Source organism: Lutra lutra, chromosome 17, assembly GCF_902655055.1.
Source record: "Lutra lutra chromosome 17, mLutLut1.2, whole genome shotgun sequence".
NCBI classification, from domain to species: domain Eukaryota; kingdom Metazoa; phylum Chordata; class Mammalia; order Carnivora; family Mustelidae; genus Lutra; species Lutra lutra.
In genome coordinates, this window is record NC_062294.1 from 18708066 (window position 1) to 18734123 (window position 26058).

At 48.2% G+C, this 26058-nt stretch overlaps 1 protein-coding gene and 2 long non-coding RNA genes across 7 annotated transcripts; 2 read left to right on the plus strand and 1 right to left on the minus strand.

Moving 5' to 3' along the window:
• Window positions 1–2164: 2164 nt before the first annotated feature.
• LOC125088858 (uncharacterized) lies at window positions 2165–4878 on the plus strand. Its single transcript, XR_007123800.1, has 2 exons — window positions 2165–2359; window positions 3909–4878. It is a non-coding gene; the product is annotated as an uncharacterized LOC125088858 (long non-coding RNA).
• A 664-nt stretch (window positions 4879–5542) lies between these two features.
• Window positions 5543–13396, minus strand: PDP2 (pyruvate dehydrogenase phosphatase catalytic subunit 2). 5 transcript variants are annotated; one of them, XM_047710410.1, is made up of 4 exons: window positions 13259–13396; window positions 11887–12020; window positions 7758–9576; window positions 5543–7722 (listed from the first exon to the last, which is right to left on the minus strand). In XM_047710410.1, the coding sequence occupies exon 3, from the start codon at window positions 9520–9522 to the stop codon at window positions 7927–7929; it is 1596 nt and encodes a 531-aa protein (XP_047566366.1). In that variant the 5' UTR covers window positions 9523–9576; window positions 11887–12020; window positions 13259–13396; the 3' UTR covers window positions 5543–7722; window positions 7758–7926. The 5 variants fall into 5 exon arrangements, with proteins under 5 accessions (XP_047566366.1, XP_047566365.1, XP_047566367.1 ...); XM_047710409.1 differs by lacking the exon at window positions 13259–13396 and having other exon boundaries at window positions 11887–12031; XM_047710411.1 differs by lacking the exon at window positions 13259–13396 and having other exon boundaries at window positions 11769–11904.
• On the plus strand, window positions 12058–26058 carry LOC125088857 (uncharacterized). The gene is made up of 3 exons (XR_007123799.1): window positions 12058–13381; window positions 21757–21905; window positions 26035–26058. It is a non-coding gene; the product is annotated as an uncharacterized LOC125088857 (long non-coding RNA).

Genomic DNA, 26058 nt, shown 5'->3' on the forward strand with positions numbered 1-26058 from the left:
TACTAGTTTTGTGATCTTGAGCACATTGGTTTACTTTTCCAGGCTCAGTTTCACCATCTGTAGAATGGGTTCATGATACTTGCTTCATATAATCGTGAGATTTACTATGAAGGATTGGTTCACGTGCTTATGCAGGAAAGAAAAAGGCCTTTCTTCCACATGCTTTGATCTCTACAAGCTGGAGGCAAAGAAAGGCAGCAGTGTGGTTCCAGTGCAAAGCCAAAGAACCATGGGAGCCAATGATCTAAGTTCCAGTCAGAGTCCACAGGCCTAAAAACTAGGGGCGCCAGATGTCCCAGAGCACAAGTGAATGTCCCAGCTCAACAGACAGCACATTTTTCTCTTTCTTCCCTTGGCCTCTTTTTTCTGTGCCAGTCCTGGGCTGATGCCCACCCACTTCTTTACTCTGTCTACTGTTTCAAATACTAATCTCTTCTGGAAATACCCTCACAGACACACCCAGAAATAATATTTTACCAGCTTTCTGGGCATCCCTTAGACCAGTCAGGTTAACACATAAAATTAACCATCACAGCCATCTCTCAGATTGACCAGTTATCCAGACTTTGCCACACACGAATATCAATCCCTAGTATCACAGTGCTAAGTTCAGCCCAGATTCAAGAGGAGGAGAATTAGACCCCACAGCCTGATGGGAGGGGTGGCAAAGAATCTGTGGTCATCCTTAAAATCACAACAAGGAGCAAAAGGGGGGACGGTTCCAGCCTCCCTCCCAGGGGTGACCAGGGGGCAGCCTGACTCTTGGAAGAGGTGACCTCGGCTTGTGGAAGAAAGGCCTTTTTCTCTCTCCTCACTTCTTTCTTCCTGTGTGACACCTGGGGAGGAGTGGAGGAAGTTGGGGAGGAAGATTCTGAGGTTTCTCCCAAGAGTGAGGGGGAGCCTAGAAGGTGTGGAGCTGATGAGTGATGCATAATATTTGAGTCTGACCACGGTCACTCTGGTCACTCCCGCTGCTGTGTGCTGGGTGGAGCTGACAGGAGGGGGCCGCTGTTGTTTGGGGACCGCGGGTGGGGGCGGGGGGGCGGGTAAAGGTGGTTTGAACTGCTCTTGGGGCTGGGACAGGGGATGGGGCAGTGGACTCCAGAGCTGGGCAGCTGGCTGTGGGGCCCAGCTTCAGGGAGCAGGAAGAGGAGGTGGGAAGGGTTCAGAGGTGTAGAGCAGTCCACAGAGGGGAGCACCCACACTGGGGGAGACTGGAAAAGGTGGCAACTGATCCCCCACCACCTACAGCCACCACCTGGCTCTGGCTGTTTTGGGACTTCAGCCTCCCCATCCCCACAAAGCAGGGTTAAGCGATCACAGGACAGGGTCCTTCTCCTACCCCACACTCACTCCAGCCCCAGGGAAGTCCAGGGTCTGGTGAGGCTCCCTGAAGGGTGTCCCAGGCTGCAGTCCCAGGGACCCCCTGCTCTGGCAGAACCATGCCTCAGGGTCTCTTCTCAGGCATGCTGTCCTCCCACTCCCTCCAGCTGTGGCTGGCACCAACATGGCCAGATGGTGACATCTAGAGGCAGACTCCTGTCTCACATTGCTTCTGGGCAGAATCCCCCAGCAAAGAGCCTGGACAGGCGGTGCCAGGCGCGAGCGCTCCCCATTGGTGTTCCTGTCATGTCCTCCTCCGGATTGAGTGACCAACCACCAGGCAGAGCTCAGAAAAGAGCTGGCTCCTCCGTCCCTCCGTGCCAAAGTCCAGTTTAGAGTCAGCAAAGCCGCTGGAGCCCCAAGTGAACCCAGGGATACTCTCCCTTCCTACAAGCCAAGGACCTGTGAGCTCCATGACATTCCCCATCCGCTACCCACCACGCCACATTATTTCAGAGGAAGGGTCATCCCAGCAGCTCAGCCCGCCTCGTATCACAGAGCTAGCCCCCACCATCCAGGCCCACCCTGTGTCCTGAGTTCCACATGAGAATTCCTTGCCTCTCCTTAGCGATGATTTGAAAATCACTTGTGCATTTTCGTCTATCCACACCCACCAGTTTTCTCCTCACCCCCTTTTCTCACACCTTTTCACACCACCGCTCACGGTTTTGCTACTACTTCTCTGACCTCTCTTTGATTCCTCTTCATTTGCTCCCCCCTCCCCCCAATCATCCCTCCCACTGTCAATCCCCCCATCCTTCCTCGTTCATTCTACAATCAGCAGGACAGGGGGCCAGGCCTGATGTTACAGCAGTGGAGTGGAGAGGAGAAAAACAAGAACCAACGCCCCAAAGCACCTGGTTTCAGCGCTGCAGGGGAAGTGAAGGGGAGCGGTGGGGTCTGCGGTGCTGCCCCCACCGCACCTCCAAGCGGACAAGGAGAAAGCCACGCCCACCGCACCTCCCGCTGACCGCGAGTAAGCCACGCCCACAGTCCGCTCTGCGCTCCTTACCTGGCTGCGCTCGCTTTCCTCTCCCAGGAGACCACCCGAAGGCGTCCCCCTTGCCCACCCAGCCACATTTGGCTACCTCCCGCCTCAACCCTCACTGCACTCTCATCCCTGCTTCCATAAAGACCCCAGAGTCTGTCCTCAGACCCACTGGACCAGATCCACCCCTGTTCTTCACTCCTCATGCTCCTTTCCCTGCTCTGTCTGGCCCATCCTCATGGCCATTGTGCCCAAGGTCACACCTCTCAGCCCCCCACTGGGAGGGGCCATCCCCGGAGCCTTGGACCCAGGGCATGAGGTGTGTGCAGGGTGGACCGGACAGAGCAGCATTTGGTGGCAGACGTTCTTTCTTTTCATCTGTTGTAGGGAGGATGAGGTTGGGCGAGTGAGGTCTTTCCAGAATTCTGGAAAGGCAGGAAGAGTGAAGACGTGGGACAGAGCAGGTTTAGGAAAGTCCCTCCACAGACCACTTTTCCAGACATGAGGGAAAGGAATGTGTCCTGGCCTACTTCCGCCTTGCTCCTTGCAGCTAGGCAGTTTCCCATACAGGACAGATAAGGTCAAGGGCTCGTGGAACAAAGACACTCTGACCCATAGAAGTCTGGTAGGGACTCACCCGTTCCAGAGGGAGCTGCTTGGAGCACTGGCCACCCAGGATTCAGAGGGCCACGAGCCTGGGAACCACTATAGGGGATTTAACAGCATCAAGTGAAATAAAAACAAAAACTCTAGATATGGAGGAAACGACATGAATTTATTTCTTCCCCTTGGAAGGAGTCCAAAGAGCTCAATCTTTAAAATTTAATTCTCCGTTTCCCTTGTATTTTTTCCCCTTGTATTTTTATCATGTTCCAAAATGACGGAATATTGGAACACATGTGTTAAGTATATTTGCTTCTTTTCAGCACCACCTACTTCTCCATCCCATCCCCACCCACCCTGGGCTGAAACTGTGCAATGAAAGAGTTTTCATGCATTATGTTCCCTTTTTGAAGGGGTCATTATTGGGACAAGTGGATGGACTGTGGATTTGGTTCAAATCTCAGCCCTACCATAGTGTCGGGGGCAAATTTTTCAGTTTTGTGATATTAAAGAGGGAAATAGCTCCTCCTCTTATCTTCATCAGACCTCAGACATTCCCTTTTCCACCTTTCCCTCCAGCAAACCTGCTTCTCTTCAAGCCCAGGTGAACCAACCTAGCCCACACTGAAGTGTTAATGACTTAATAGTTGGATTGTTTTCAAGAAGCACCCTGCGGGGGCTGGGGGGGGCAGTCCTTAGGAGCTTCCTCTCTTCAGAGGCAGGAAGACAGAGCTCAGGGAGTAGGAATGGGAAGGAGGGGGCTCTTCAACACTGGAGGTAACTGCCTGGAAATTTTCCCTAACGCTGGCTCTGCATTGAACACAAGCTGGTTTTATGAACTCAGTTAAATAATATGAAACCCCAGCAGAACTTGGCACTGGGTGTGTGGACACCCTTACAACACAAGCCTTCACTTCCTTTTCCTTCATTTCAGGTCCCTGCACACAGAGTTAACACCAAATGAGGACTTCCTGTGTGGTCAGCAGCCATAAAAAATTTGCACAGAAAACTTCTTTTGGGGCGTGGGGGAGGGGGAGCCTTGAACAGACTAAAATCTTCCCTGGCCAGATAAGGGTGGTGACTCAAAGGCAGGTCTATCCAGTACCCTAAGGACCGAAGGAAATTATTATTCAAACCAAAACACACCAAATTTCATTTAGCCTCTTTTATTGACAAGTTTCATTTAAACATCTCTAACAGTTAGAAAATCAATGTCCAGTAAGAACATTGCTATACATCTTAAAATACAAATGTCAGTAAATATGAAAGAACAGGGTTAATCATTTTTCCAAGTCAATGCTTGATAAGAATTATTTTCCAGGAAGCATGTTACACAGCAGGTGCCCCAGGTATAAGGGACAGAGGCTCAGCCAGCTCAGGAGATGATGGCACAGCAGCCCACGTTCCCGCTCAGTGATACACCAGGCAGTCCACACGATGACAGAAGCACCAGTCTTCATAGCCCAGCTCCAAAGCTACACCAGGGTTTTTTTTCTGCCAGGGGAAGGAGTCATGTTCAGAGACAAATGCACCACTTTAAAATGAAACTATGATGGCTCCATTCCAGGATCCTCTGGTTTAACCTGGGAAGCAGAGTTCTCCCAAGAGCTGTCAAGTGAAGATAGGTTACCAGGAACTGAGAGACCAAAGAGTCAAGCCAGACTCGTTCTGAACACATTTTCTTGTTCCATACAATTCATTATTCTCTTCTTTAGTTGACTCAAGTTCAAGCTGTTTCTATTGCACTGACATACACAAGGTGCAGCTTAGTTGTGTCTAAACTGAACTTTTACCCAGTGTGTCTGATGCAAATGATCTTTTAGGCCAATCCGACTTCTGGGAAAACTGTTTATATATTAACATACCTCAAAGTTCACATTTTCATTTTAACAAATCATCTTTTTTTTTTTTTTTTAAAGATTTTATTTATTTATTTGACAGAGAGAGATCACAAGCAGGCAGAGAGGCAGGTAGAGAGAGAGGAGGAAGCAGGCTCCCTGCTGAGCAGAGAGCCCGATGTGGGGCTCGATCCCAGGACCCTGAGATCATGACCTGAGCCGAAGGCAGCGGCTTAACCCACTGAGCCACCCAGGCGCCCCAACAAATCATCTTTTTAAAAAATAACAAATTAGCTTGACTGTTACAAATACTACCTCAGAAAAACTGAATCTAAGTAACTTGACCTAGCATTCTTTTTTTTTTTTTTTAAGATTTTATTTATTTATTTGAGAGAGAGAGAGAATGAGAGAGAGAGCATGAGAGGAGAGAGGTTAGCGGGAGAAGCAGACTCCCTGCTGAGCAGGGAGCCTGATGTGGGACTCGATCCTGGGACTCCAGGATCATGACCTGAGCCGAAGGCAGTTGCTTAACCAACTGAGCCACCCAGGCACCCCTTGACCTAGCATTCTAATTTGAATCTAGAACTATACCATCTTCTCTATTTTGACCAATCCCCGGAATCAGCAGGGTTGTATTATTTATACCTAAAACAATATCTAAATTATGCCAATATTACCAAAGCTTCTTACCTAAACTAAGACGCAATTTAAAGAACCAAAGCATACTATCTTCAAGTTATATCCAAAATATTAAATGGTCCATCTTATTTCTTAGTTCGTTTTAGATGTCTCAAAATTGAAAGCTTCACATAAAAGAAATGATAAATGCTTTGGAAGACTGACAAGTACCACCAACCCCCTCTCAAATTCCAGTGTCCTCCAGCAATAGCCTATGTTTTCTCAGAAAGGCCAGTAACACCAGAAGTTAGGTCGGGCTGGGGCTTAACCAGGAGGCTCTCTTTGGAGCATTCAGGGAAAGAGCTGAGAGAGCCTGAGAGAGTTCACTGTGGAAAAGGCAGACAACAAATCAGCCTTTTTTTCCACTTCAATATACCGACTAGAAAGCGGGCAATATACTAGGCAGAGAGAGAACACAGATATGCTTGGAGAAGCAGGCAGGAAGTCTGTGTCCTCTCAGCTGTCCCATGAGTTACTGCATCAGATATATTTTGTGACCCACGCTAGGCTCCCAAACAGGATTCAGACAGTCGGGGTAATACGGTAAATGTCCCGAGGTGGGCCAGGGTTGAGCTGGCATCAAGAACAAAGGATGACAGACAAGCAGTCTTCAGCTCCAGCAAAAACCTTCCTGCAAGCACAATAGCAGTGATTCACGTTTCATTTCTCAATTAAGATGTAGGAGATCAAAAGGAACACTAATGGTTTTGGAATAGAATGACCAAAGCTGAAGCACTGAGTAGAGACGAAGCCCCTGTCACCAAAAAGTTACACTGGAAAGCAGACAGAGGAATGTCTCCCAGCTAGAAGTCCCCCAACACGTGAATGAATGTCACTGGGACACGAAAAGTCAAACTCTCTTTTCTTTCAGTGGATGGCACAAGGTGGAGACGAAGAGAGGGTTCAACCAATGTAGCGTGGGAAGACAGAATGGTCAGCTTTGTGGGATTATATGTGTGTTTCTGTTTAGGGATACACTTCCTGTTGTTTAAATGCCACCGCCATTCACGAGAACAGGAAATTCGTTCCCCGAGAAAGGAGGCACGTGGCTTCATTTGAAATAAACACGAAGACTGTGCTGCCCACAGAAGCCATTACGGGTCACATTTTTATTTTTGCCCCGACTCCTATACTAAATATGGTCTGCTCCCCAAGGAGCAGCTGAGGCCGTTCAGCCCACAGTCTCCAGGCAAGTGTCCTGTCTGACCAATCTCACTCCTCCCCCTTCCCTCCCGCCTTTCAGGAGGTGAACAGGCAGCCTTCGCTTGTGACTTCTCAAATCCTTTGTGTTTTCACAGTGCAGGCTCAGGTCTAGTCTTAAGTCCAAAATCCATAGCACGTGCCAGTCCTGCCCACTGACCTGTCCCAACTATCATAGTACATGATCACATCTTCTCCTTCCCTGCAACCCTATGGAGAGGGAGCCTTCCTCCGGGACAGCACCGCGCAGCCAGCAGCTGCAGAGCGAGGCAGTCAGCAGAGCAAAGGTAGGAGGATTAGGTGGAATTCACAGAAGAACGTTTGAGAGGTATAATCAGAAAGGCTAAGTGCTCTCAATTAACCTGTCCAGAGGGTAAGCCCCGGAGGGTATTTTATTAATGCAGGGAAGGCCAGGAATTAAGGCTTAGACAGAAGTTACCTCCTAGTATGGCTCAAGGTTCAAGGGGTGAGACACAGCAGAAGCACTCGCCAGCTGCACAAGTGAATTCAGCTGGTGCAGAGGCCTACCCACCCTCACCCCTCTCGGCTGAAAACCAAGACGAGTCATTCCAAGCATGCTTACAAGCAGGCCCGTTTGCAACTCTGAGGACTCGGTTTTAGGCCAAACTAAAACACAACGAGGGTGTAGCATCACAAGTAGAGTCACACAAAAAAGTTCGAATGTTGCATAGAAAAGTATTCTAGAATATGCTTTGTAAACCTAGGTCTTAGTAATTTAAAAATAAAAACTAAACAAAACCTTCCTTCATAGTCTAGCTGTCCACGACTGTGAACTGAGGAAAACTGCCAAGTGTGCCGATTTTGCAGCATAACCTCAGAAAATCCTGAAGTTCTTCACATTCTCAGAACGATGATTAAACCTACCCTCGGAAGGCTCAGGCTGACAGTTTAACAACAGTGTCTTTATAAAAGGGCTTTGGCTATGGGCCCAAGCCCATATGCTCTCCACGCTCTGGCCCTCTCTACCTAGAAAAGGTGACCAAAACACACGGGGACATGAAATCACTGCTACTGTTTTTTTTTTTTTTTTTTTTTTTTTTTTTTACTGCTACTGTTTTTAAACCAAGGCTGGTTTTTTTCGCTCACGTCAGTCTATTTTTAAGCAAGCGACATCTGCCTGCCTTTTTAACAGTAAGGTCTGAAGAGCCAGCTTAAGGATAAATGAAAAATGTCTTAGCAAAGCATTTAAGTTAACCTTGGCCAGACGGGAGCCTCTCAACCCCCCCTGTAATAGGTGTCTATTGAGTCTGAGTTAAAATACACCACCGTGACAGTGATGTCATCCCTGTACATCCTTGCCAAGTCCTCTGGCAACGTCAGCATCGCTGTCAGCCGCTCAGGCTCCATCTCCCCGTACTCATTGGTCCCTATGGCGTGTCTGATCAGACGTGTGGCCGCGTTTTGGTCGGCTGCGTGGAGCCCCTGGGCTTTCCTCTGTAGCAGCAGGCTCTGCATGAGTCCCAGGTTGGCAGGTCTCTGGGCCAGGTCTGGCTTGTGCCGACCTGCTTCGGCCAGGTGCTCCACCACCAGCCTCACCACTTCCTCGTTGCCCAGCACGTCCCACAGACCATCCGAGGCCAGCACGAGGAACTTATCCTGGGGTCTCAGCCGGTGGTAGGTGACCTCAGGCTTGGCAGTCAGGTAGGGGGGAGTATAGTAGTGTGGGGGGGTGAACTGGTAAATATTGAGGGCCTCGGTGTCACAGCCCCTCTCCAGGACACTGTGCTGAAGCTCTTTACTCCACTTCAGCTGGACGTCCCCAAAGGCCCTGCAGGGCATGAGGACGCCCAGCAGCCTGTGGTCCACAATGACCGTCCTGTCCTCTGATATAGGGTGCTCCCTCTTCAGCCGCGACAGCTCGGCCGGGTTCCAGGCATTATGGTCGCAGGTGAGGGGTAGACAAGACCACATGCCATTGTCCTCCTGGACCCCAAGGATGGCCCGACAGTCACCAGCATTTGCCACATGCAAGTGAACTCCATCCACGTGGGCCATGCAAGCTGTTGCCCCAGAGAAGGCGACCTGGAGTGAAAGGTTCCTTGTCATCTCATCTTCCAGGGGCGCCTGGACTTCCAGCGAGATGTCAGAATCCAGTCTCTGGAAGGAATGCGTTAATGCTTCCTTAATGTTGAGTCCCATTTCCATGTGCAGGTCAAGCAGCTCCTGCCAGTAGACACGGAGGTGATCGAGGTGCACGGACGTGACATCCTTGTAGATACTGTCCCCTGGGCGCTTGAGCCAATGCAGGATGGGCAGCAGGGGCTTCATGCTTTCCACAGCTCCCTCCATCCGCTCCAGGGTCTGCTGGGACATCAGTGACACGGCCACATAGTAGAAGAGCCTCTCACTCACTGCTTGAGCACACGCATGGCCACCATGTCCGTCAAAGATGCCGAACATCAGACCATTGGTCTGCAGGCAGGTAGCGATACCTCGACGGTCTTCCACTGGGGAATTGGCAGCCAGCTGGTTGCTCTCAAACCGTAACACCGAATTTGGGACTCCACTGACAAGGTCAAGAATTTTGTGGGCGGACTCGCCGGCTCTCAGAACTTCATTTACCTGCTGAGGGCTGAGCTGCAACTGAAAGTCATCTTCCTCTGTTGATGTATGTCTGAAGGCTTTCTGCAGAGTGAAGCCACTGCACGGGACACTGCTTTTTCTGGTGTTTGGTAGGTGGGAAAAGAGTCTCCAACTTGCTTCATTTCCATTTGAGGCCCACCTTGAATATAAACGTTTGCCCCCCTGTAACGTGGCAATGCCGCTCCTTGCAGAATTTTTTAAGATCCAGAAGGGCAAAGTACTTGGCATTATGAAACTATACTAGCAAATGTGTTCCTTCAGCAAAAGGGGCTTTCTTTAGACCTGAAAATTAAAGAGTTGAAGAAAGCTCAAATTCAATTTTTTTTTTTTTTTTTAAGATTTTATTTATTTATTTGTCATAGAGAGAGAAGCGAGAGTGAGCACAGGCAGACAGAGTGGCAGGCAGAGGCAGAGGGAGAAGCAGGCTCGCTGCCAAGCAAGGAGCCCGATGTGGGACTCGATCCCAGGACGCTGGGATCACGACCTGAGCCGAAGGCAGCTGCTTAACCAACTGAGCCACCCAGGCGTCCCTCAAATTCAATTTCTTAAAAACAATTACTTCTGGGGGCGCCTGGGTGGCTCAGTGGGTTGGGGCCTCTGCCTTCGGCTCAGGTCATGATCCCAGGATCCTGGGATTGAGTCCCACATCGGGCTCTCTGCTCAGTGGGGAGCCTGCTTCCCCCTCTCTCTCTGCCTGTCTCTCTGTCTTATTGTGATCTCTGTCAAATAAATAAATAAATAAAATCTTAAAAAACAAACAAACAATGACTTCTGAAAACATGTGCTACCATCCTGAACAAATGCAGTTTAAGCTAAACTTCAAGAGTTGACTAAATTCAAAATACATAAGTAAGTTGCCCTACCTCCCATTACAACACATAAGTAACATTCCAGAAAGTGGAGAAAACAGGGTTTTTATATGCTCTCCACTCTTAGAGAGCCACTGAAGGCTTCCCCACAGGGCTCACTCATCCCTCACAACTGACGCAGGGGCTCCTTCTTTTTCTTTTCCTTCCCGAATCCTTGCCCTTGCCAGAGCCCAGGATCTAGCTCCCATGTTCACTTCCCCCAGCAGATTGTAAGTGTTTATTTAAATATCTGCTTTTCCACTGTTCTATAAGCTCCATGAAATCAGGAACCCAGGTTCCCTTACTCACCAGTGGCTTTCCAGGGCCCAGCCCTACACAAGGTACACAACAGGCCCTCAACTACCGGTCGACATGGCATTGCCAAAGGCCCAAGAGCAAACTAGGTATGACATGAGCTCTCTAACATCAGATACACTGCTTCACTTGACTGAGCTCCAGCTGTCTGACGGTGGGATGAGAACACTAGCCTCATGAGGTTTTTTTGAGGATTTAATGAAATATGACTCTTCTGCTCCAAAAAGGTAGTAATTACTTTTATCATTAGGTGACTCCTCTAGTCCTTCTGTATACATTTTTATATAGTTGAAACCACAACTTACACTGTGATTTTCTTTTTAAGAGTATTTTATTCACAATACTACATTCCATGCATGTGCAATACCCCATTTTGGCATAAACAATCTCAATTTACTTAACTGTTCTCCACTGTTGTAGATTTAGAGATCATTTCCACTGGCTAACATTTATGAACACCAAACTGCACTGTGTTGCACACCAACCTTTTCCCTATTTAGGTTTTAACCTACTTATTTCCCAAAGGCCGGAATCAGTAGGTCAAAGGGTGTAGACTCATATTGCCAAACTGATTTCCACAAGATTCACATGCCTCCCCAAGGACACGAAAGGAACAGTTTCCTAGCAGCTTCAACAGACTCTGATGGCATTTTTTCTTAGACCAAAAAAACACAAAGAAACAAACAAACCAAAAAAACCCTGCTCTATTTTATTTTCTCAGATGACCTAACAGGAGCGTTTCCCACGTGTTTTCGGATTTTGTTCAGAAGACCAGCCCTCCACAAGTTTGTCTGTTGAGGCACTGGGAGCTTACAGAACTGAGGATCGTCCTCCTCCCCTCAGCCCACCCCGCTGAACTTGGGGACGCGGTGGTAAGTCAAGGAGTACAGAGGGCGCCTGGCACCTCCCACTCCTCCAGGGCCCTGCAGAGAAACCAGGCAACCCTTTCCAGCCCAAGAAGGTCCGCCGCAGCCGGGATCCAAACAATTTCGCGCCCCTCAAAAAACCAAACAGGTCCCAAGTTCAAGTCTCTGACCCACAGCCTCATAAAGAAGAGTTCGGGCTCCGGAGTCCACCGAGCCCGATCTCCCTCAAGCCCGCACCGGCCACGTCCCTGAGCCCCAGCTTCAGCCTGCGAAACAGGCAAATTCAGTCAGGCGCCTAGCTCACAGGGGTGCTCCAAGGGCTAAAGCAGCTCGTGCGGTGCCCGGGTCCGAAGCCAAGGGTCCTTGGCAAGTCCGCGAGCCCACGTGGCGCGTGCGCGCGGTGGGGTGACCGTAGCTGCGGGTCCGCCCCCTCACCTCATCTCACCTCGGCTCTCCACCCCATCACCTGATCCGATCTTGCGGGCCGGGGTGAGCCAGGCGCAGGCGACACCCAGTGGGGTTGGAGGAAAAGTCCGCATCCCACGATCGCCCCCCTTCCTTACCTCGGACTTTCGCTCTCCTCTCACCAGCTTGCGCCACCGCCGCCGGGTCCGTCCCGTCAGTTCCGCGCCTGCGCACAGTGCGGCGGCTGCCACTCCTCCAGCCTCACCTCCTTGAAGCGGCCCCTTGTGCAGATCTAGATGGAGAAGGAAGCATCCTCTCGCCGGCTCTTATTGGTTCACCTGCGGAGGCGGGCTCTTGACGGACAGAGGAATTGTCCAATAGCCGATGAGGACAAGGGGGCGAGCAGGGCAGGAGGGACCAAATCCGGTTCCTCCCCACCCATCCCCACCAGTCTCCTGGGCTCTGAATGCTGAGTGGGCTGAGCGCCCGGCTGGAACCCCACCACTTTACCTCCCACACTCTGCACACCCCAAACCGAGAAGCCTCTTCAGTTTCTTACTCTTGTTAATAATACCTCACGGCTTCCTCTCCATTGCTTTGCCGACCGGTCCAGACCCCTCTCCCAGGCGCCACAGACTTATATTCAACCACTTGTACACCTCCTTCGCGGGGGCGGTAGGTACGCCTTCCTGCCAAGCCTGCGCTTGCTCTCCTGCCCTAACCTACAGTAATGGGCCCACTGTCTTCCCAGTGGAAGCCTAAACCAGAAGCCTGGGAGTCTTTTTTTATTTTAAAGTTTTATTTATTTTTATTAGAGAGAGAGAGAGGTAGCGGGAGAGGGGAGGAACAGAATCCTAAGCAGACTCCCGTTGAACGCGGAAACCTAACTGGGACTGGATCTCAGGACCCTGAGAGCATGATCTGAGCCCAAACCCAGACTCGAAGGCTTAACTGACTGAACCACCTGGGTGCCCCTGGAAGTCTTGAGTCTTTACTCTCCCTCTTTCCACCCCCTCTCCTGTCAGTTATCTAATCCCGTTCGCTTTATCTCCCAAGTATCTCTCCAATCCAGACATTTGTCTCCAGCGACTTCAGGGCCCTATTCCAATCCTCTCATCTGGCTCTCTACCTTCCACTTAACAATTTAGCAGCTTTTCTTCCATAGAATATGCAGTGACACTTCTAAAACTTAAATTCCTGCTCTACAGTCTTCATTGGTTCCCTAGGGACCATTGGGCCTTCAAAAGACAATTACATTGGTCTGGTCACTGACAGTTACCCGGAATGGTTAGCAGTTGGTAGGTTGAGAAAGGCTGAGAACCAAGATACCAGATAATCCCTCAGTCCCTCGCCTTGTGGGATTCCGGTTATCCCATTTGCTTACTAATGGCTTTACTCAAACTCTTCTACTAACTGTCATAAAGCAAGTGCAATCCTTTCCTGGAGGAAAGAAAACTAGGAGATGACCAGAGAGGCCACTTAGAGAGCCCTGAGAATGTGGTCTTCGGGAAGGAAGACATGCCGGCTTACCTAGAGAGCCTGGCCAGCCCACCTGGACCCAAGGACGTGTGTGCCATCAGACAGCTCCTGTCAGACTTACTTCTGGTATGACATACTGCCACTCACCCTTGGCCCTTTCCGGAAGTTTTATCTGTAAGTCAGAATTTGCATTATCTCTCTTCCTGGATATTGAGAAGACTCAGACTGAAACTAAAAGTAGCTCCAAGGCATTCTAAAGAAATGGTGCAGTTTTATTTTTATTTTTCATATAGATAATTCATTTGGGGTGACAAAGGGTGACACAGCTTAATTACTCCATCTGTAGGTGTTTATGGGTGCCTGAGGTGACTGCTGGAGACACACAGCTGGCTGCCCCTACCACACTTTCCTGAGAAAAATTATAGCACTCTGTTAACTCTGAAACCACAGAGTTTTTCTAAGTTACCACACACAACAACAATTCCAAAATAAAAATATACCCTTGATAATTTTGTGTGCACTGGAACTTTCCTACAAGGGTTATAGCTAGTAGCTCAGTCACTGACATACGATGGTCAGCCCAAGAACTCCAGCCAGTCTCCTAGTGGTTCTTTGTTTCAAGGCCTTATAAGAAGACAAATGAAAGAAAAGGACTTACTCTCCTTGAGAAGGGAAGAGCAGTGCTCGCTTCGGCAGCACATATACTAAAAATTGGAGAAGGGAAGAGCAGCAGATCAGCTATCGTTTTCTGAGGAAATGTAAAAATACTCGGCCTCAGTCCAAACTGAGCAAATGAATTAAAATGAGATACTGGTTTTTGTCAATCAGCCTGACAAACATTAAAACATGATGAGTACTTCATACTGGTGGGTAGGCATTGCCATCTAGGCAGCTGGGAGTGTAAATTGAGGCTACCCAATGGACAGATCTTTGATCCACTTACTCTACTTCTTTTAATTTATCTTAAAGAGATAGTCAAAGGTAGGGGTGGCTCGGTGGCTCAGTCCGTTAAGCATCTGACTCTTGGTTTCTGCTCAGGTCGTGATCAGAGTGAGATCCAGCCCCAACTTGGTCTCTACACTCAGTGCTCAGTGTGGAGTGGGCTTCAGATTCTTTCCCTTTCCTCCCTCCACCTCTCCTTCTATCTGCTTCTCTGCTCTTCCCCACATTTGCATGTGTGCTCTCTATCAAATAAGTAAATAAAACCTTTAAAAAAGAGAGAGAGAGACAGTCAAAGGTAAACAATACGAATTTTCTTTCTTTTTTTTTTTTTAAAGATTTTATTTATTTATTTGACAGAGATCACAAGTAGGCAGAGAGGCAGGCAGAGAGAGAGGAGGAAGCAGACTCTCTGCTAAGCAGAGATCGTGGGATCATGACCTGAGCTGAAGGCAGAGGCTTTAACCCACTGAGCCACCCAAGAGACCCCAATATGAATTTTCTACAGTAAGCATACATATATATCACTCCATCTGGCCTATCTTGTATAATCAGGGGAAGAAAGGAGGAGGAGGGGGAGGAGAAGAAGGAGAGGAAGGAGAAGCAGCAGCAGCAAAACTGTATTTTAAAAAACAGCCTGACCTGGGTAGGGAGTTAGATATCTTGGATGATTTTGGTGAAATTCCCTGAGTTGCTAGCTACACGGATAAGAGTTTCTACGGAATGTTAGGAAAGCTGGATCTGAGGATAATGTTGTGTCGGGGGAACTGAAATGGTACAGCCATTTTTTTTCCCCAACTGCCAAAATTATGACGTCTAGGCCTGATATCTGTGAGAATCTGTAGAAACCTCAGGTATCTTTCTTCTTTGCCAGCGAGTAGATGCGCTTATCTGTGGAGAGGTTCTGAGGCATCATCACTCCTCAGCACATCTGAATAAACCCAGAAAAAGCTTCCCACTGCTCTGAGCACATCTGTGCTCTCAGACAATTGTATCCCAGACTGGTGCCATCCCAAATCAAGTAACTCAGCTTCACCACATTTGTCCAAGCAGGTGGCTTTTCCTGGTGCCATTTTCTCCCAAACTGACCACACACATGGACACGTGTGTGCTTGCACGCACACACACACACACACACACACACACACACACAGGGCCCTCTCTCCTTCAGAGGGAATGGTTAACAATCCATACAGAGTAGCAAACTCAAGGACATATTTAGCAAGTCTTGGGGACACTAGTGACAAAGGCTTGGGAATTTTTTAAAACTACAGGTCTTGTTTCAGCCCTCTCCTCAAACTTGCTCCGAAGCAACAGATCTCACCAGGTTATCAGGAAGCCTCAAAGTGGTTGTGTTAAGCTCCTAGGTAGTAGAGCCAAAGCTAAAGATTGGCCTTCCCTGGAGGCAGACGGGCAGACCCCTTAGGGGAAAACTCATTTGGTACTTCTGTCTCTTGAAGGCTTTTCCAAACACAGATCAATCTCTTTTACCTGATTGGTGGATCAGCTGCACCCAAGGCTGTGATGACCTAGGCCAGAGGTCATCTCGTGTAACCCCAAAACAATCAGTCCCTTGGCCACCACCATCCCACAGCCATCTTGACTCAGACTTATTCACCAGCAGGCCCAGAATTTTCCATCATCCTGGAGTCCTACGCCTGAGGCCCAGCTCTTGTTCCTGTTTGCTGAGTGGTCTTGGGCAGGTCACTTCTTCTCTCTGAGCCTCTGTAGAACTCCTTGCTTGGAAGGGGCAGTTTTGTGGGCCTGGTAGTTGGCACTGGCACTTCAAGTTGCCAGTGACTCATATCTTTTCTTGAAAGTAAGTTTGGAGTGGAGCAGAAGAACCGCTCTTGGGGTTTGGTATGGGTAAGAGGAAGCAAGAGGGAGTTGGAAGACAGCCCTGGAGCCCCTCCATGCTTCTCGTGCCTTCTCTTGTAGCTGCAGGGTGTGGAGTAGGCTCCATCAGCAAACAATGTCCCTGCGGGTAGCCTATGCTACCCTGTGAAATTCCCTAAGAAACTAAGGGTGCCCAACAGGTGCTCTGTGCTGCTCCTGTGGGGCTCCCACCCCAAGGCCCTGGAGCACCCCTTTCAGCCCCAGGGGCAATTCCTTGAGGGACACAGTGACCTAGGCTAAGGGGTGAGGGGGTACAGTGTCACCTGAGCAGGGGTCCCCCCCCCCCCCGCCGACATCTAACAAGACACTAAGTGTGTGGTTGGAAAGGCCAGGAAGGAGCTATTAGCTAGGACAGAAGAGAACATCAGATGAAAAGCCAGATTACAACTGGGTGTGTGTGTGTGTGTGATAATAACATTTATTTATGCATTTTTTCCTCCTACTCTTCTTCCCTTTGTGCCTATATCTTTGCGTGCAGAGAAAAGTTGAACAGCAGGGCCCACACCTAGCTGTTAACAATGCTTATCTCTGGGTCATGAAACTTTCACATTTTTTCCTTTTCCATTTGTTTCTTTATACACTTTTTCTTTTCTGACATGCATCACGTTATTTAATAATCAGTAAAATCCCCAATAATGTCTGTCCTACACCCTTACATGTAGGACTGGGAGAGGAGAAGGCACAGTGGGCTGCCTTGGGACAATGGAGGCACCTGGAGAGAGGGCCAGAGACCCCAAGGCTGTTTTATACAGGGAAATCAGGGAAGGCTCCTCTGATAAGATAGGCTTTGGAGAGAGACCTGAAGGAAGTTAGAGAGTAAGCCTGTCCTATCTGGGAGAGAGCATTCCATTGAAGAAAAAACAGCAAGGACAAAGGTCTTGGACTTGAATTTTATGGCAGGGCCTGCCTTCTCCATCTTTAACCCTTGTGCCAGGGCTGGAAAGAACAGGAGAAAGCATCTCACTTTCTAAAAGTGTGCTTCGTGGAGCAGCATCCCAGAAAAAGCTCCAAGAGATAAAGAGTCCCATCTGTACTACCCACCCCTGGAACAGATTCACAATGACACTGACTTAGTCAAGGCACTGAGAAATCATGCAGTAAAAGGAATTCATCCAACTTTCTTGGAGCAATTTTAAATATTTCACCATGGTCTTCCTTTTTGCTATAAATCTAGTCACATCTGGCAGAACACATTACTTTATGAAATGCTCAGATAGCTGTTCTTTGAAGAGCAAAATGAAGTCCAGAGACCTGAATTGACTTACCCAGGTTCCCAGGGGTCCCACTTTCATGCTTGCGGCTAAGAAGGCTCCAAGCCCTGCTCTCTGGACTCACAGTCAAGCCACTCTTCTAGAAGCTTTTTATCCATGTTTAATAGCCTAAGGGGCCTGTTGGAGCTTCTCTGAAGCCAGAGGAAGAGTTCCCCTGAGGGAAAGACAGTTACTCTCTCCCCATACTGTCATTTTATTTAGTCAATCTTATTATTATTTTTATTTTTAAGTAAGCTCTAGGCCTAATGTGGAGCTTGAACTCACAATCCCAAGATCAAGAGTCACATGCTCTACTGACTGAGCCAGCAAGGCACCCCTTATTTAGGCATCTTTAGGTAAAGACTAATTTAAATTGGGCCTTCATCTCCATGACATATGTGAAAAGACATATGTGTCTTTTCTGAGCCTGGTCTCTTAGTGCCTTGCAAACACACTCATGGAAAACCAAAGATACTTTAATCGGCCAATAGCAACAATCTAAACTTCCACTTCAACACCCTACTTTTTGTAGAAGGCTGAGAACCCAAGGACTGGGTAGTTTTTCTTCCCTGCCTAGGGACAGGGTGGCACTGTGACCTCAGGGCTCATTTATGAAGTTGTTTGAGCATTTTTTATACCTGCTTTTCCAAAAGACAAGAGCCTCTTCTAGCACGAGGTACCCCAGGTAATGTGGTGGTTTCAGAGGCTGGGCTATGGGTCAGGCAGACATGAGAACCCCAGTACTGCCGTCAGTTGGATGCATGACTTGAGCAAGGGATATCAGTCAAATTTAGAGTCTCTGTATCACCATCTGCTCAACGGGGGCAGTCATTCACATGTTTGTTGCAGGGTCATATCCCTCCTCCTAGCTGTATAGTGACTATGGAATGGGGGCAAAAAGGAGTATGTGAGGGTGTTGAAGCAGAGCTGTCCTCCTTTCCTTGGCTCTGGAGCTATTTCTGTCTGAAGAACTAGGACCCATCACTGTAATCAGGGCACCCCCATCCCCAGGCTATGCTGGAGACTGGGTCAAAATTAATTCAGCTTTTTTTTTTTTTCACACTTAACTTCAGTTTCATGTAACTACCTCCAAGGCAAAGCCCCCGCTGTTCCCCTGCCTGGCATGCCCTCCTCAATCCTCCATACCTTTAATGAACAGTGGGGCCTTTGCCTCAGGCCTCTATATGCCCTTTTCCCAATAGCCCAGTGGTGCTTGGTGGCACTGACCAGTTTCCTGCTCCACCCAGGACGGGAGTCCCTGGACAGCAGAGGAAGCAAGAGCTTAGGGTGCCCAGCAAAGCAGGAGCACAAACAGCAGCAATAATATTTAAAAAATTTTTTTAAAGATTTTATTTATTTATTTGACAGACAGAGATCACAAGTAGGCAGAGAGGCAGGCAGAGAGAGAGAGAGGAGGAAGCAGGCTCCCTGCTAAGCAGAGAGGCCGATGTGGGGGTTGATCCCAGGACCCTGAGACCATGACCTGAGCCGAAAGCAGAGGCTTTAACCCACTGAGCCACCCAGGCGCCCCACAATATTTTAAATATTTTAACAAGAGTTACTCCCCCATTTCGCTCCCAAGGTTCTTTCCTAGCATAGCTAGCTAGCTAGCTAAGTAGCTAGGCTGGGCTCCTGCTGGTGGATATTGACTAGAATGGACTAGTCAATCTAGACCGAGCTACAGCCTCACATGTGGCCACAAGGGGGCGTAAACATACTGCTGGAAGCACCTAAGCATCTCTCACTTCCCAGAGCTGGTGGAGGGAGAGAGAGAGAGAGAGAGAGTGTGTGTGTGTGTCTACATGCATATACATCCCTCCACAAAACTGTCATCAGTGGGGAGGCTGACTAATGCCTTTCTTTTTTTTTTTTTTTAAGATTTTATTTATTCATCAGATAGAGAGAGAGAGAGAGAGAGAGAGAGAAAGAGCGCACACAAGTAGGCAGAGTGGCAGTCAGAAGTAGAGAGAGAAGCAGGCTCCCTGCTGAGCAGAGAGCCCAATTCAGGACTTGATCCCAAGACCCTGGGATCATGACCTGAGCAGAAGGCTGTGGCTTAACTGACTGAGCCACCCAGGCATCCCCTGACCAATGCCTTTCAAGGGGCCTAGAGAGTGGTGCACAGTCTTGGCTCAAGGTAGGCCAGTCCTGGCCCCAGCTCCAACCATGTGACCTAGAGCAAGTGTCTTCATCAATCTGATCCTCAGTGTCTCATCTGCAAAATGGAAATAAGAATGTACCCACTTCAAAAGGTCGTGGGTCAATTAATGAAATGAGTTAATTTAATGAGTCTATTCATTAAAAAGTTAATTCATAGATTGTGTTCACTGGTGGGTCACCCCACAGGCACATGGAGCCTGTCTCAGAGGAGATCCAAAGGAAGGTGCCTTAAAAGAATTTGTTAGTTAATATTTTATTGAAATAAGTGTGAGGAGAGAAATCAGAATTATGTTTACCTTCTTTATAGTTACCTACCACTTTAGTAACATCTTGCACTGTTTTTGTACTTAATTACCAATGTGAGGATCCCATAATCCTTTCAGTGTGTGGCTTGGGTGCAGTCCTTGAGGGGGCCCAGAGTAGTTGATAACCAGGGAAGTGTAGATCCGGTGGCATCCTCTGAGGGAAGAGCTGGGTGAGAGGCAGCAAAGTTCACATGGGGTCTGCAACCCTCCATCCTTAGAAAGCAACCTATTCTCTCTGGAGCTGACTTTGGAGAGGCCCCTTAGAACCCCTCATTAGTGCTCTCACCTGGGCCCCCACTTTCTTCAGGCCATGCCCAACCCTCTACCCTCTCACCTACTCAGGTGCCTCTCCCTGTGGTCCTTTGACCTCCAGATGGCCTCCTCTTTTGTGTCCTCCACTCATGGGACCACCTTGGAGAGCATTTAGGGCATCTCGGAGGCACCAATCACATGGTTGGGGAGACTCCTGGCATTCGGGGTTGTCAGTGGTACTAGAAATCCTACAGAGCAGTTAGACACAACAAAGAATTGTCCGAGTCCTGCCCTACCTTTGAATGTCTCACCTGGATGTTTAGACAGGTAAAGAATCAGTTTATCTTCTTTGGAGCCTACAGCCTTGTTCCTTTTTTTCAGTTGGAGTATAGTTGCTAAACAATGTTACAGTGGTTTCAAGTGTACAGCACAGTGGACAAATCCATATATTATGTTATGCTCACCACAAGTGTAGGACCATTTGTCATCATATTACACTATTACAATACCATTGACCATATTCCCTGTCCTCTATGTTTTATCCCCATGACTTATTCACTTCATACAACCCGGTTCCATTTTATTTAGAAACACAGAGTAATGCTTGCACAGTTTTAATATAAAACAAATTATTGTACTTAGTGTTGTTTGGAATTTTACCAATTATGTCTAATTTGTGGGTTGTTCTCATAATCTTGTGAGACAAATTTCACCCCCTATGAGTTAAAATATGATGACTTATGAAACATTGTACAGTGGATAAACATGCTTTTCAAATTCAGTGAGTAGATGGAATCTTTTCATGTCTGTTCTGAAAAATATAGGAGTTGTTCACCATCTAGGAAAATCACACCATGGTGGCAAAATACTCATGTCCCTCTACCTGGAATGAATTTGTAGCTGCCATGTTGTGAGGCCTCTGTATATGGGTATAAACCTCAAAAGATCTCATCACATCCTTGTGAGCTAGCATTTACATTCCTGATACACGTATTATTTTATTGAAAAGTATGTTATTTGTATATATAAACATTTAATATAAAGGGCTGTCCTTTATATTACAACTAAGGCATTTAAGTGATTTTTTAAAAAATCAGGTACGTAGATAAATTGTATTTTCTTTTATTTCCATTGAAGGCTCATCATGGGAGGTATTGCATTTATATTATAAAAAGTAGGCTCTGAAAAAAAAAGTTGGTGCCGAGAATCTCACAAACATAATATGAGCCAAAAAGTCAGAAGCTAGGAAGGTTTCTGAAATGAATGATTTCATTTGAAGTTCAAAACCAGACAAATGGGGGCGCCTGGGTGGCTCAGTGGGTTAAAGCCTCTGCCTTTGGCTAGGTCATGATCCCAGGGTTCTGGGATGGAGCCCCATATCGGGCTGTCTGCTCCGCAGGGAGCCTGCTTCCTCTTCTCTCTCTCTCTGCCTGCGTCTCTGCCTACTTGTGATCTCTGTCTGGCAAATAAATAAATAAAATCTTTAAAAAAAAGAACCCAAACCAGACAAATGTAATTTATGCTCTTAGAAGTCAAGATGGTGATTAGTTTTGGGAGGTAGGAACTTGATGAAGACATGGGGGTTGGGGAATGCTGGAAACATACCTTTGCTGCTCTGGATGCTAGTTCCATAGGTGTGTTCAGTCTGTGAAAAGTGGATAACCCGAGTCTCCTTGAGGACACATCTGACAAACCCAACTGAGTGACTTTCTACTACTAACTGGCCTGTCCTCTCTGACTGTTTCAGTGTCATGAAAGGCAAAGACAGATGGAGGAACTGTCCAGAGAAAAGGACACTAAGGGGACTGGACAACCGAATGGAGTACATGATCTGGGAGTTTTTGTCATTGCTGTTACAAAAGACATCATTAAGACAATTGGCAAAATATAAATAAGGTATGTTGATGCGGTCATAGTAACATAACAATGTTAATTTCCTGCTTTTGATTCTCATACTGTGATTACATAATGGAATGTCCTCATTTTTAGGAAATGCACTGGGAAAATTCATATATATGGAGAGAAAGAGGGATAGGGAGAAAGCAAATGCGATAACATGGGGGGGGTCTGTTGACAAGTCTACAGTATATTCAGTGTATTATTATTTTTTTAAACTTTTCTGAAGTCTGAAATTATGCTAAACTGAAAAGGTTTTGGGGTAATGGATTCTGGATCTGCTAGCAGAGCCCTAAACATCAGCCATCCCTATCTCTCTGTTCCTGTGGCTGCAACCGCGGTTTTCCTGGGTGTCAGTGTGAATAATCCCAAGCCTGACATTTCCTGACATTCCAAGTCTTACGGGCTACAGGCACTGAGGATCCATCTCTGGGGGTCTCAGCTTACAATAAAGGCTTAGGAAAGTCGGCTGAGATTGGTCAAGCTTTTGCCTACTGCCAGACACCTGACTTTCTTTCCTCAGTGTGACATCTAACCTCAGGGGGCACTGAGATTGAAGCAGGCGCCCCCAAGATTGTAGAGCTGGCTGTTGCTGCCCTGATCTGAGCCCGTGGAGTTGCTGGAGCCACCACTGGCACCAGATAAAGTAGCCCGGTTGACGGAGGGCTCCCCTACCCCCAACCTGGGGTCATAGGGTCCATGTGAGCAGCTCTGCACCTAGTAGACCCAAGAAGTAACAAGAGGGAAGAGCTTCCCTCCTGGTCCCCTCTGCTGCCCCCAGAAACCACAGGCTTCTAGATTTAGTACTGGGGCCAGGGCTTCAAAGGCTTGGCTGCCCCCAAAATATCTTTTCGGCTCACCTGCCTCTGCCTGAAATTAAACCATTAGAGCTCTGCTCTCCTAGGAGAGAAATCATTTCCAAGCACTGACTTCTGAAGTACAGATGCCGTTGTTGTATTGGGCATAGTTCATGGACTTCGATATGTGAAACACAGGGAATGTATTTATTTCCTGTAAACCATTTCAGATAAGCTCTGAGCCCACATTAGCTGGGCTGGCTGGAAATTCAGCCAAGGTAATCCCATTACACTGATATGCATAGGTCTGGGGGGTTTGGGAGACACTTCCAGTTCATCTGTCCCTGCTGGTTTGGGCCCAGCACCTTGGCCCCTTGTAGTTTGGGGGCACAGGGGGTGACCCACATCCTGAGATCCAGAGCTGTCATCTGGCCCCCAACTCAGCCACAGCTCACCTCCACTTCTGGGAAATCTGCTTTCTCTCCTCCCTCAAGTCTTACCTTAGACCCCTCAGCCCTCCTGCTGACACATTGTACAGATGTGGAACTGAGATGCAGAGAAGAAGTCACAGGGCAGACTGAAAGGGAGATAATAAAATCATTCCCCCAGAAGGTGGTACTGCATTTCATCAGGGGACCACGTCAACTGAGCACTGAAGCTCCAGTGGCGAGATTCCGAGCTCCATGACAGGCAAGCACATGCTTATTCTGTGTATGGGTCTTCCTGCTGTGTAATGTTCTCCTGAGGAGTGAAGAGCACTGGACCAGGAGTCATAAATCCCAGCTCTCCCCCCAGTTCACTTCGACAGACTCTGTTCCCTCTTTGGGCCTCAGTTGTTCTGTCTGTATAGAGGGGTCAGAACAGGAAATCCTTTGGTGCAGATCCTCTGGGAGTCTCTGAGCAGCTTACTGATTCTTACTATGGCTTCCTCAAGCTGAAAAAGTTATACCCTCCAAACTCTACTATTTTTTTTTTTTAAGATTTTGTTTATTCATTTGACAGAGATCACATGTACGCAGAGAGAGGCAGGCAGAGAGGGCGGGGGAAGCAGGCTCCCTACTGAGCAGAGAGCCCGATGCGGGGCTCGATCCCAGCACCCTGAGATCATGACCTGAGCCGAAGGCAAAGGCTTTAACCCACTGAGCCACCCAGGCACCCTCAAACTCTACTCTTGAACATGTGGGTACAGTAGCAGCAGCAGCAAGGACCTGCTTCCCAGTTCCCTGGGGAGGCCTGGGAAGCTGGAGAGACAGGATGGTGTGCCCTCTGGAGGCACCATGCCCAGAGCAACCAAGGACTTGCCGCTCACAGCAGGAGCTGAGAGAGGGGGAGGAGGAGGAGGAAGAGCTCCTTCCTAAAAACCTGAGGGACCCCTGGGAGCCCAGATGACCCTCTAGCCCTGTGTTCCTTTACCTTTTCCACAATGCCTGTCCCAAAAGAACAACTCAGGGGGACCGAAGAGCCACCTGCTCACCCTACCAAGCCTCTGAAGACAAAAATATTTGAATTGCAACTAAAGGGATTTAGATTAGACTCAGAGACTGCCAAGCCAAGAACCGCCAGGGCCCAGGTGTTCGTCCATTCCACCAGGCTGAGGAGGGGCAGCGGGAGAGCCTGATGAATTATACCTGTCAGAATTTGCACTTGAGCCTGTGTTGGAAGGTGGAGTCAGGCCAAATGATGCCTAGTGCTTTCTGAGCCTCAGAGAGCGTCCTCTTCCTCTAATCTGGGAGGCCCCCCTCTTGCTCCAGACCTCCAGAAGCTCCTCACGCCACCTGGATATATAAGGTCAACTTCTCCCTGGCACTGGAGGCCTCCATAGCCTGGGGAGCCCTGTGGCCCCAGCCACACATCCCCTTTTTGTTGATACATGCTCGGTCATAGACAGGCCTTCCTCTCGGTCTGGTAAATGTTCACTACTGCTGAGGCTTCTGTGCCTCTGCTGGGATGCCAACTACTTTGGCTTTGGACCCCTCTTCCAGGAAGCCCTCTCAGACTGATCAAGTCTCCTCAACCAAGCCAGTACCCTTCTCGGGGACACGACCACCTTCCCCCACTCTTGATGGTATCTTGTAGTCAGCTCCTCGCTGAGGGTCTTGGCTTTTCTCCTGGAGGAACAGCAAAGGTCCTGCAGAGTGACCTGGGGCAGGGCCAGCCAGGTTGGAGGTGGCAGGCCCCGACAGAGGGAGCCAGTTTGGCATCAAATGTTCTGAAACTGCCCTTGTGGAGGACAGAGGCTTGGAGCAGATCTGGCTCATTCCTGCCACCACCTTGCCTGGCTACCGGCTCAGCTGGAGGGCCTATTTGGACACCTTGCTAGCAGACGTCCCTGCAAAGGGAAACATCCGTTTTGGGTTGTGCTATACAATGTGGTAGCCACTGACCACATGTGCTCTTAGGCACTTGAAATGTAGCTACTCTGAATCAAGCTATGCTGTAAGTGTGTAAAGTACACACTGGATGTCAGAAACTGAGCACAAAATGCAATGTGAAATATCTCGTTATTTTTTTCATATGGATGACATGTTGAAATGGCAATTACTTTGGACATAATTAAGTTAAATATATTATTCAAATTAAATATACTTACTTCTTTTTTACTATTTGTTTATTTATTAATATTTCCTCACTTTATTTTTTAAAGTGTATTTATTTACTTAAATCTCTATACCCAATATGGGGCTTGAATTTACAACCCCAAGATCAAGAGTCTGACGTTCTACCAACTGAGCCAAAAAAAAAGGGGCACCCCCCTTTTTTTACCTTTGAAAATGGAGCTGCTAGAAAACTTGAAATTACATATGTGACTCACATTATATCATTTCTGCTTTACAGAGGAGAACACAAGCTTCCAAGGACTTGAGTGACATGTGGTACAATGCCCAGGTATGAAGGTGCCCATGCATCTGCCCAAGTTTGTGAGCAGAAAAGGCTCCAAAAGGGATGCATGCCCCAGGCCCTGCCTCTGGCTGCAGGACAAATACCAGAACCTTCCAGGCTCCAGAATCACATTGCCCACTCCCCTCGGAATTATGACCAACCAGCAGTTTAGTCTTCCTTCAAAAGTAAGCTCAGAGTTGATGTTGTGAGCCATGGACATGGGGGACTCCTAAGGTGTCCTGGCTGGGCAGATGTTGTCGTGTGACCCCATCCTCAGGCCAGCCCCAGCTGCGGCGAAAGCCTCTGTCCTGCTCCAGGACCTCTCAGCTTGGACATCAGTGGGGCGCCCTCCCAGACATGAACTCTGACAGCAGTGCCGTCAGCATACCTTGCAACCATCACCTCAGACCCATTTTAAAAAAAAAGATTTTATTTATTTATTTGACAGACAGAGATCACAAGTAGGCAGAGAGAGG

What these genes read in the sequence shown, in the direction of transcription:
- PDP2 (XM_047710410.1), bottom strand. Translation starts at nt 9,522, where the DNA reads ATGCCAAGTACTTTGCCCTTCTGGATCTTAAAAAATTCTGCAAGGAGC.